At 26.9% G+C, this 12,508-nt stretch overlaps 1 protein-coding gene across 10 annotated transcripts in view; it reads right to left on the bottom strand.

The window, feature by feature from the left end:
• LOC142330480 (uncharacterized) overlaps positions 1-12,508 on the bottom strand; it is a 133,598-nt gene that overhangs the window by 87,379 nt on the left and 33,711 nt on the right. Inside the window, exon 1 of one of the 10 annotated variants that reach the window (XM_075375750.1) lies at positions 5,342-5,453. The exons of the other annotated variants lie outside the window; for them this stretch is intronic. Coding sequence (XP_075231865.1) covers positions 5,342-5,438 — 97 coding nt within the window. The 5' untranslated portion in view covers positions 5,439-5,453. Of the gene's footprint in view, positions 1-5,341; positions 5,454-12,508 lie in introns of those variants that run through there. 10 annotated transcript variants of the gene reach the window in all.

Genomic DNA, 12,508 nt, shown 5'->3' with positions numbered 1-12,508 from the left:
AGGAAACAGATCCACGTCGAAGGAAAATTTTATTATTAAAGATTTTAAGGCAGAGACCACCTTATGGGTCAACCAGCTCTTTATAGATAAAGTTGTAATTGTCCAGACGGTAGCAATGTTAAGAAGACGTGGTAGTAAGAAAAATAAGAATTATTTATAAATTTTGTACTGTTCAAGTACTTGAGTTAATAAATTTTGTATGTTATGTATGAAATGTGCATGCTCTGGTTAATATCTTAATACACGTTTCTATGAGGCAACTTGCAAAGATTGACTCCATTGTTGAATATAATTCTTTATATATGCGTGTATATCTGCTTAGTACAATCACTATAGTCTAATTTGGGTTCCCAAAATGTAATATTTCAGCGTGTCTGATAAAGACTCCACCAAGTGGGTACTTACTGCTGCTAGGCAGCAGAAAAAATATATTATTTTCTATCAGTGGTAGAAACCATTAAAATATAGTAAATATTTCTATGCCAATTTACCTATATATAAAAACGGTTCATTCAACCTCACTACACCGGATGTATGTTTATTCAAACACATAAATTATATATACTAGAATTAAACACAACAGTAAAATCAACCAATCACCAAATAAAAACTGAATAAAGATAAAAAAAGATGGCTACTTGTAAAGAAGAAGCCACTCATGAAGAAGTCACATAATTTCATAATCGAAAGTGAATCATTTTAAACCTTTTTTTAGTCACTTAAAACAAAAAATATTTAATCATGATTTGTACTACTGATCAAATTATTAATCTAAATTAAGGGTTTACTGCATTAGTCAAATAATTTACAAAATGATAATAAATTATGCATTATATCTGCAAGGTATTTACTATGCTCAAACCTATGAAAAATTCCACTCGATTTATTTTATTTGCGGGCATTAAATCTAATTTATTGTGTAAGTTTGAACAACCTAATGGAATAAAATACGAATAAAAATAATAATTTGTGTATTTGTTTTTAATAATTCACTTACCTGTATTTTTTTCCCCAGTTAAAGAATAAAAATAAAAGTTTTATATTTAATTTTCTTGAAATTAATAAAAATAAAACTAACAACTGAGTAGAAAAATAAAATTTCTGTAAATGAATAGAAGGCAATATCATGTTATTTGAATGTTGGACACTATCTTTGTGAACCATAGTAACAAGAGTTTAATTAGTTGAGAAATCACAGAAAAACTAATTGATATTTCAATATTCACAGATAGAATATAATCAATAATTATTTATTTATTTACTTCAATTTGGAAAAAAACCAGGTTTGGGTTAAGCCAATCAGTAGCTTTTTTTAATAAGAAATTAATTTTTTAGCATATGAAAAACACAAAGCCTGATCAGGATTTGAACCCAAACCTTTTGAATTAAATGCAGAGACCACTACTCCATCGCAGAGGTTGGGAGAATGATATAAAAACAATTAATTATAAATACAGTTTTGTTTATGGTATGTTTTTTTCTACAGAATGACCTACAAAACATTTCCCTCTAGCTGAGAAAATTCAAAACTCCAACTGGGAATCAAATCTGCTTATACTGAAATTTAAAGGAACTTGATCTGGGACAACAGACCCACTGTTAACAAAAGAATTAGTAAAGCATGAAGTCTGATATTTACTTATTTTAATGATTGATTTTTGGATCTTACTAGTTTGTAAAAAATAAAACAGATAATTTTTTTCTAAAATAGTATTTGTGCAATAAACAATTTTCCTTCTACTTGAAGATGTTAACCTTAATTGCACAAATTTATTTTGAATACTGAATGATTAAATATTATTTATTGCTTTTGATGGTCTACTGAATATTGACTTAGATGATCTAATCATCAAAACACTCATAAACCCACCACCATCAACAACATGCCATCAAGGATGCTGTTACAAATTCTTACATTTTTAATGATATATACATAAGATTGTCCAAAATATAAAAAAATACACTTTAATATAATGGATTTATCTTCTTGTTCCTTAACAAATTTCCTTCTTCTATTTTATCATATGGAAACAGGTTCATTTCAGGGGACTTCCATCTTGGAAAAATTGAAGAAGATTCCATCAATCAACATAACCCACACATTTCAGCAACTGTGGTGGACATGATTTGAAATGCTGATATTAATCACAAAATTGTAAGTTCATATAATCTTCCAATAAGCTCCTTACAGTTATTGTAAGCATTTTATAAGATTTGAAATTTTAAGAAACATTTAAACAAAATGTAAGTTATGTAAAGTAGCATGACAAAGAGTATGTTATTTAAAAAGAATGCCACTACAAAAAAATACAAGTAAAATAGAGTATAAAACATAAATGTACTATTTTACAGTTTGTTTTCTTTTTGAATGAACATTTATATTTCTTTCAAACAAGAAATTATTCAAGCAATAATATCTGTGTATGACAATGACAATAATTTATGTTATACTAATACTAAAATTTTCCTACTTCATCCAGGAAAATGCTGGGGTAGTTCTTTTTTTTTATTCATGGAGTATCCATTTCTGATTTGATCTATGTAATGTATTATTATAATGATCAGAATAAAAGATTTATTTATATAACTTTTTTTTTCTTTTTTTTTAACCTCCGGGTCCACCGTTAGGTATTGCTTCAGAGGATGAGATGAATGATTTGTAGCTTGTGTGAAAATTTCTTGCCTGATTAGGGTTAGAATCCAGGACCTCCAGATGAAAGGTAGAGATGCTATCACTCGTGCCACGGAGGCCGGCAATATTTATTTAACCTAATGAAAATCAAAGTTACATTTTTACAGTTCTCTTTGTGTACATAATCTTTCATTTTTGTGCATGTAATCTTTAATTAATGTAACGGCAGTGTTAAAAGTTATTAAAAAAAAAATTATTCACTTCAATCATATTAATTTGCATTCATCAGTGCAAATTAGTATTTTTAAAATTAGTATTAAATATTTTAAGTGTTTAAAAAAAAATTTTAAATAATCTTATATTCCAGGATATTTATTTAATAAAGATCAATGAAATAGATACAAATGCCAAAGTAAGCGCAACTAACGTCAATGAATTGGACACTATCCAAAATTAAACAGATAAAAAAAATAATTTTAAATAAACTAAGAATAAAGAAACTTTTAACCGGTGGAAAGTAAATTAATTTTTATGTTAGATGCCAATAATCACTAAACTATTAAGATACCATTTAGAATTGAACATTTAGCAATGAAATATAAACCAATATGAAAAATTATAAAGTCAATTCACATAAAACACATGCTAATAATTGCTTATATATTACTTTCACTCGCTAATTTATGAAGGATTTGTGTCAATGAGAAGAGAATATGCCCTTTTAATTAAATTCCTTCTTATTTTTCCTAATCATAAGGTTTATAAATATAATTCAAATAATGACAAAATATAAAAGTAAGAAACACCCACTGACATAAATATAAAACTGGCAAGTGGTAAATTTAAATTAATCAATTTAAACACTTCAAAAAAAAAAAAACATAATAATAAAAAACTGAATTTATAATTAAATCATTTTTCAACGCCAGTCTTCGTGGCACAAGTGGTAGTGCCTCAGCCTTTCATCCAGAGGTCCCGGGATCGAATCCCAATTCGGCATGGCATTTTCACATGCTACAAAAATTGTCATTCATCTCATCCTCTGAAGTAATACGTAACGGTGGTTCCAAAGGTTAAAAAACTTTTCAATGGAAATTTATTTATATTATAAAACAAATAATGTACTTTTTGTGTCTTTTTTAATTATCAAGTGGTGAAAGTGTATCAATTATAGCCAACATGATAGTCTCAACTTATTACTGAAAATAGCATAATCATTTTAACAAATTCCACAATGATAAACACAGCAAACCAGGAATATAAATATTAGACTAGTGAACTGATACATCTGTCAGATTGGACAGACATTTACTTACCATCTGTGCAATAATTATCTATATGTACAACAGAATAGATCATTGAAAATCTAATCACAGAAACAGTACATAAAAGGTGTAGACAAAATACCTTTCAAAGAAACAAAATGAATTTCAAAACATGTTCTAAAAGTAAAAATTAAAAAAGATTCATATAAACATGAGTCCAGAAAGACTTCTTTTCAATTATAATTAATGAAAAGTTTTGACCTGATTTCAGCCCCAAGATTAAAATGAAACTCAACTGTAGTTATTGAAATTTAAATTAAAGGTAGTAGTGATGATTTAAAATGGCTTTGGATCAGGAAAATAAAATAAAACATCCTTAGAACTGTATCTCTGCAGTTCATGTTTAAAAAAAAGTTGATTGGAAACACATTTTTTATGTTTGACATAAAAATAATTTTGTTAAATTTTCAGTTAAACAAATTTTACAGAAAATTTAATTCTGATGTTGTCAACTGAAATAAAATTTTTTCAGTATTTTTGGTTATTCGAAACCAAGTCTAATGCAAAATTTATTCTGACATGATTCTCATGATACATGAATTAAAAAAACATTTTTCTAACTAGTAATTATGACAACGATTAGAATAGAAACAAAAAATTAAGATATGTAATACACAAATTACCCGATAGATATTACTCAATATTTATGAAATTCTGTAAAAATATTTACCTATTAGATTTTATTCAAAATTTTTCTGACAGAAAAAACCAAAAATTTGAAGTTAAGGTAAAACAAAGCCCAACCTATCATCAAAGAAATCATTTATGGGAAATGTTCTTTTCTAACTTTCTAAACTAAACTAAGGATCACATCTGAATAAAAATGAAAGAGGATCTAGGAAATTGGGTAGATTTACTGTCACAAAGATAATATTAAATTAAAGTTAAATATTAACTACAAGTTAAATAACTTACTACAGGTTTGTTATAACATAACGATAGATAAGCCTGATTTTATTCCAATATCCAAGGAATCTTTATTAAAAAACTGAAGAACATTAGTTAATAAACATAACGTGAATCAGATAGTATATATTTCTACATTCTAGTCTTAGTTCACTCTAAGTAATAGTTTCTTTATGTTATTTCTCTGCATTACTTCTCTTATTTCTGTAATAACACTGGTTTCTTGCATTTTTAATCTTTAGCTGGTTTTCCTTCAGACAGGATTGCCCATATTTGAAATATTAAATATAAATTTTGAAATAAAAAAATGTTTAAAAGTATTACACTACTTTTAAAAACTAAAAATAATAAATATGAAAATATTTTTTATTTTTTTTTCAAAATTAAGTTAATTGTTGTTTTGCTTTGATTTTAAAAAAACTGGCTTAAAAACCCTTATATTAGAAGAACTGGCACTTTTTTTGGAGGTGAAACATACTTTTGTGGTATCGTCTGGTGCAGACAATTAGCACTACCCTTCTGATGATGGAAGTTGATAGCTCAAAGCTTGGCCAAACTATTAATATTTTACACATATTAATGGCTCATTGACAATGCTTCTTCCATCAATCTCCCCCTGAGTTCTAATTAACAGTTATCCTACCTAAAAACCCCAAATCAATGCATTAGACATTCACACCATATGAATCAATCAAAACAAAAAAACAATGAAAAAAGTGAATCACTATTAATTTTAACATAATTCATCAATTTATATAATAAAACTGGTTCAAAGAAACACAATTTTTTATGACTCCGATTACTTTAACAATGTAATTACAATACTTTAATCAATAGCAAATGAAAGAAAATTGTTTATTGAATGAATCATGTAGATGTAAACTCTAATTTTAAGTTGTTATAACAAACTATATCCATATTTTATTTTAAACTTGAAATATTTAAATTAAATTTTTTGAAGTTTATACTACAATATTTTTTTCATTATTTTTAACATTACTGAATTAATATGCAAATAAGAAGTTATAAGAAAAATTTTAAATATTAGTTACCATTTAAATTTAACCAAAAAAATTTACTGACTGAACAAATATTTGTTCCACACTTTAATGTATTAGATTTTATCTTAATGTGTAAAGAAAGAAGAAGAAAAATTTTAAAGAAAACATTACCGAAGATGGGCTTATGCCTGAAAGTGTTATAATGAGCAAAACAAAGTAAAGGTAAGAATGTTCTTTTAATACTATACTTTGTGGAGTTGCTGAAAAAATATTACATCATATGATTAACTATATATATATATATATATATATATGAAAATATACAATAAACAAATAATTAAAATTAATTTATTTCAAAGTAAATAACCAATTAAATTCTGCTTAAAAATATTAATCTGACACAAATCCAAATTATCAGTAACAATATTCATTATTATTTTGGCAGGCAGACAAATGTATACACACATGTACACAAGCATTCAAGCACTTGCTGGACAACTTAAATATAAAAAAAAAATGTGAACAAGAAAATTTCTGGCAATAAACATAAAAGGATGGGTACACAATTTCTAAACTTCTCATATAATAACAGAACTAAACGCTGTTTCTTTCCCCCCAAAATAATTCACAGTTAAACAAAAATTTACCGTAAATATATTTTAAGAATAGAATGTGTTTATTTCTACAATTCTCACACTACTACTGGTTGTTGTCATAACTGATGTTTGCTGACACTAACAAATGAATTACAAACACAGATGAAATGTAAATGAAATGTAAAAAAAACATAATTCATAAATAAGAAAGGATTAACACATAAATAAACACACACACAAATATGTTACACTGATCTGAATATACACAAATATAATCAAGAAATTTCCACTTTTTCCAAAAAGCCTACTATCTGAGCAAGTTTGAAATGTACAAACAAAAATCAGGCTAAAATGCATGTGAAGCTAAAGAAATAAACAAAATTTTTTAAGACCAATTTGATAAGTTTTCCTTACTCACTCAAACTACTTTAAAATCTTATAGTCCAGTGTTTGACGGTAAAAATAGAGTATTACTCCGAATTCTTTTGGACAACATTGATTTTCAAAAACCATAGATTTAAATGTTTCATAGATTGAAATCATGTTTAAATATGTAGAATAAACATTCTTTTTCATTGTGGAATATAATTCATGATGCTTTACTATGTTTCAACCCTTAGAAACCACTATAATGACAAATAAAAACTTGGTTTTCAACAGCTTAAAATGTTTTAATACTGCATTTATAATGAATTACAAACTTTTTACAGTTGTTAATGTAATTTATAATTTATTGCAACGTACAAATATATTGCAAAATATTACAACTGTCGAGAATATAAAAATTTACATGCTCCAAAAATTTCATCTAAAAATGCAACTGGTTTTTCAACAATAACTTCCTTAATTTTTAAGCTATACAATCGCTCAAAAAATAATTTTACAGTGAATTTCAAGAGCTACAAGGCATGTAAAGTTCAGACTCCTTGAGCCCTGCATTTTGAAATTTTTAAGTTTAAAGGGCTTGGGGAAGATGGTCCTCACACTCAAATGCTAACTTCTAACAGTGATATCTCAATCAATTTTTATTCTACAGAAATTTAAAAAAATCAACTTTTCAGTATAAAAAAAAAAAATTAATTTTTGTACTCTTTCATTTTTTACGTATTTTCTTTAGTTTTTAAATTATTGCAAAAAAAAGAACATTTTTAAGAAATTTCAAAAAATGTTTCAAATTTGAATCAATCTTTTTTTCAAATCTAGGCATTCCAAACTGGTCAAACTTCTAGAACATATTGTTAGTACTTAAATAAAGTAAATTATATAATGATTACATTCAATTCCAATTTTTGCAAAACGTCATTTATTTCATTGCTGATTTTTTTCTCTGAAAAAGCGAGATACCATTTTATTTTCATCACAACTCCGTTAGTTATCTGCTAATGACTTTTACCAAAGCTAATTTTAAAGGTCTTTTCAGGTACCTTGAAAAATATTCTACGACTTCAGTTTTCGATGAACAAAAAGTTATCTTCAACGAGGCATAACTCGATTCATATTGCATCTACAGACATTAAAAAAAAAAAACAATCTCTTCGTTATTTTAAAAGAGCTTCATTTTAGCCGAAATAAATTTTTCGATAAAATGTACGGTTTTTGAGTTATTCGTAAAAATAGTTCAATGGTTGAATGAAAAATCAACAATTTCAATCACAAATAAGTTAAAAAGTATTGACTCTAAAAAGTATGTTTACAGAACTTTTTTGCTTAGAATTTATTCCTCCATCGATTTCTGCAGTTATTTTGAATGTAGTAATTTCCAACCCCAAGAAGGGTGGAATCCAGCCCCAGGGTAAAAGCACACATTGGCACTATATAACTTTTGTTCCTTGAGCTATTCCCTAATTACTGTCCAAATTTCACATCAATCGGTTTTGTCTGAAAGAATCCTGAGTGAAAAACTGTCTCACACTGGACTATTATTGCATTAAGCAATGCATTTAAGTTCCATTAATTCCTGGGTAAGATGGTAAAACAATCTCTAACAACTTAATGGTTCCTCAACATATGCAATGTCAGAAAGTAGCACTCTGGAGATTGGAATGTATAAAGTATGACAGAAAAACAAAACCAGACACATTTAGAAATCAGTTCCAATAAATCACTCAAGTTAAACAATACTAAAAGCAATAGGAAAATATTATCAGCTAATGATTGCAACAATCAATGTAAAATTAAAATGAATTCAATAACTAAAACTTTATCAGCCTGAATTAAAGAAAACTAGGTAACCTAAAGAAAATACAGGGTAGCACAGAGAAAAAGCTAATTCTGCAAACCATGTTGACAGCCCTGGGAACAACATGGCAGACCTAAAACAAATGTAAGCTTGTTTAGAATGCCTTACCATTTACAGTGGAGTGGTGTTGAATGTTAAATCTTTTTTACAAAATGGTAAAAGTTTGACAAGCACTCTAAGGGAAATTCAGTCTCATTATCAGCTATGATGCCATGAGTATATCCCATTTTTCATGCAACTAAAACATGAATTCATAATTTTGAAGGGAACATATTTTATAAAAAATAAATCACCAGCTGACAGACAAAAAAACCTTTTGTGCAATGGTGAATATAAAGGCAAGCCCTTGCTGCTCAGTCAAGACAACACATGTCTCTCCTCTAAGCTGTAAAAGCACACAAAGAATATTCCATAAACTGAATTTCCACCTCTTCAAATTAGAAATAGTTAAAGAACATAAATGAAGGACCTGTCTCAATGAAGGTTTGGTGCCAAGAGTAAATTGTATGCCTACTACCTAGTAAATTGGCTCCCTACCGTAATCTACAAAACTTGCGTTAAACTGCAGTTGCTGAATGCAAATCGTAAAACCAAAACATACAAGGAGCACGTTCTACACCAGTAACAGTATCCATATTTAACACTGGTGGCTGAATTCGGTACTAATGAACTACACGAGTCAAAACTTGATGTGTTTAGCTATGAAATGAAACCTCAACTGAATCTATAATTTATCTAAATAAATGTTTATGCTTTTAAAGTTGTGAAGTCCTTTTTGAATCACCTAATACAATAAAAAATTAACTTTTTAAAGATTAGCATCCTGAAACTGAAGAGTGTGAAGTGAGTGATAAATGTCTATACCAATTTCAATAAATTGATTCCCGTGCAGTGAAAAAGTTAAACAATGCTAGTTAGCAATATAATCTATTGGCAATTTATTAGTGGTTAATGACCTGTACAGTAATGTTGATTAAAATTAATAAAAAAAAAGAAGAAAAATGAAAACTTCTGTAGTTATCTAAAGAGTGTATAATAAAAACTTATAAAACTAAAAAAATTACATCTCTTGGTGCAGTTTTGGAAATGGCTTTGAAAACATGGTTTGGAGATGATCTTTGATTTTTTCAACTCATCAAAATACATTCCTTTCAAAGTTTCTTTTAACAAAAAACAGGGAAAACACAAACTTAACTAATAAAAGCCAAGTTCCAATAAATTACATTTTGCTAGGTAAAAAATAAAGAGGTGAGCAGATGCATTATTTTTATTTAGTTCAATTAGTTGTTGGTAAGTAGCATAAAATGGTGTTGTCATTTTCAAGAAACGGTTTTATTAATTCCAAATACTAAATCTGGTGGACCATGTGCATAGTTGATATGGATTTACAGTGAAAAATATTTTATACAAAAAAAAAAAGAAATATTTTTTCTATTCTTAATCTGAAATTCAGAATTGATTTTTTTGTGTTTCTACTAACTACTTCAGAATCAAATCAGAAAATGCATAACTCATGAATTGTTATGGTTCAAAATTATAATGCCATATATCAACAATAATATGAGTCATCACTTCTCATCAAAGGATTATGTTTCTAAACCACAAGTGCACACCAATGATTTCATAAATTCTATTATTAGATCTCATTTATGCAGGTTTTAACATTTTTCTACAAGCTTCCTTCTTGAACTTCAACAAATTTATTAATTATAACTTTATTTTTAAAAAACCCCTAACTTTAATAAATTAATCAAAAAAAAGGCTCAGTATCTTCTTGCAGTCATCTTTCTTCATAGTCTACATAACTCATTAACAATCTCTTAAATATATAAAATTATGTGTAATGTATACTACATAATTTCATGTAATTAAATAGATTAAACCTCTGAATGAATACTAGACCCTTTCTTAAAATTATTTTATACACTTTATTTATAATTAATTTAACATTACTTCTTCAGTTAAGTGAATTCTAAACCTTTAATACAGCTCATTTTTATTGACACTACTGTCAAACACAGAAATATTATTTTTAAATATAAAATATTCTTTGATAATATAATCAATTAAATTACAGACAAAAATAGCATTATATTAAACTTATGTAGACAAAAAGGAATACTGAAAAAAAAAATTACTTAATGTAAATAAAAAATACTATTATACTAAATTTATGTAAACAAAAAGGAATGCTGATAAAATTAAATATTACTTAATGTAAATAAAGAGCTGTTGATCATTTTACATACAAACATAAAATTTAAAGGAAACTTGTAATCTTGCCAGTTATACATGTGATGATTCTTTATATACAGCAATGAGCAATTACACGTGGGAGGCAGTCTGTATATTGCAAAATATGTAGGTGTTTCCTACGACTGAAAACTTTCTTAAATGCAAATAATTATTTACTAAATTTATTTTTGACATTTAAAAAAATAAATAAATAAAATTTGTTTATTTACAAGCAACTGAAAGGACAATAAATTAACTTGGCTAAAAATATATTATTTTTGTTATAATTTTAGAAAAAAAAGAATAAAAGATTATTAAATATTGCCACTTTAAGATTTTTCAAATGACAGTATCAATAATGTAATTATAAAATTGTTGTAAAATGTAATTTTAAATATTATAACTTTTAAGACTGTTCTTTTTTTAAATTGGTTACTCTGCACTCATTATAATGCTAATTTCACAATAGTATTTTTTCTAAATTAATTACTACAATCCATGATAATTATATGGCTTAGAGTTTTAACAATTTCTTTCATTTGAAAGTCATAAAATAACTATATTTCTCAGATGAAGTTCAATGCTCCATTTGGTTGTATAATAGTTTGGCATGGACCCATTACTAAAAGTTTAAAGCTCACAGCTTTGCTACTTCCTTTTAACTTTAACAAAGATATATTTACACATAAAACTTCATTGACTTTGACAGTATATAAGAACGGTATGAAATCATATACAAGAAATACTTTCTTGTACACACTTAGTCAAAAACCACAGACTAGGTTGATAATCACCTGATTTTCATTTATATTATTATTTTCATTTCCCAACAGATGTAAGAAGGGTTATTTCTTAAAACTTAATTTAAACAAAAACTTTAGTGGCAGTAAACCATATGCCGTGAAAGAATGAACTATTTTGAGTTAATCCATTCTGAAACAAGCTGTTTGTAAAGATTTTACCCTAACCTCAGGATAGGTTTTAGAAAGATTCACATATCATTTTTGTGATGTTTAGATAGTTTTAGTGCATGACCTGTAAAGAAGCTGCAACCAATTCAAGCCTCAGCCCTAATCTACAGTCTTCCCTATATTCAGAGGTTAGTTCCCTATATTCTGATCCCTAAGGAGATAAGAATTCACAAAAAGCTTTAAAACATGATGTTTTAAATTATAAAATTTAAAACATCTACATTTATTTTAATCTATAATTACCAGTGATGTTAATTAAATTGGTACAGTTCTACAAGGTAAATTAGGCTAAAGATAATTCCCAACATCGAAATCACTAACCAGCTTTTTACATCAGAAATCAGTTTTTCTTTTAAGAAATCCTGCTCCTGTGCGCAATTTTAAAATAAAGTAAAATGTATTGATTTATGTACATGAAATCCAAAATGTCTGAGGCTAAACAAATAAATGTCAAATATAACAATAAAGAGTGATTCAAAAAGGACTTCACAACTTTAAAAGCATATACAAATTTATTTATTTAGATAACTTAGATTCGGTTGAGATCTTATTTCATAGCAAAACAAATTAAATCAATTTAATTAAATTTTATATAATTTTAAA

This window comes from Lycorma delicatula, chromosome 9 (genome assembly GCF_047948215.1).
Source record: "Lycorma delicatula isolate Av1 chromosome 9, ASM4794821v1, whole genome shotgun sequence".
In the NCBI taxonomy this organism is placed as follows: Eukaryota; Metazoa; Arthropoda; class Insecta; order Hemiptera; family Fulgoridae; genus Lycorma; species Lycorma delicatula.
This window is presented reverse-complemented; position numbering and strand designations above follow the sequence as displayed.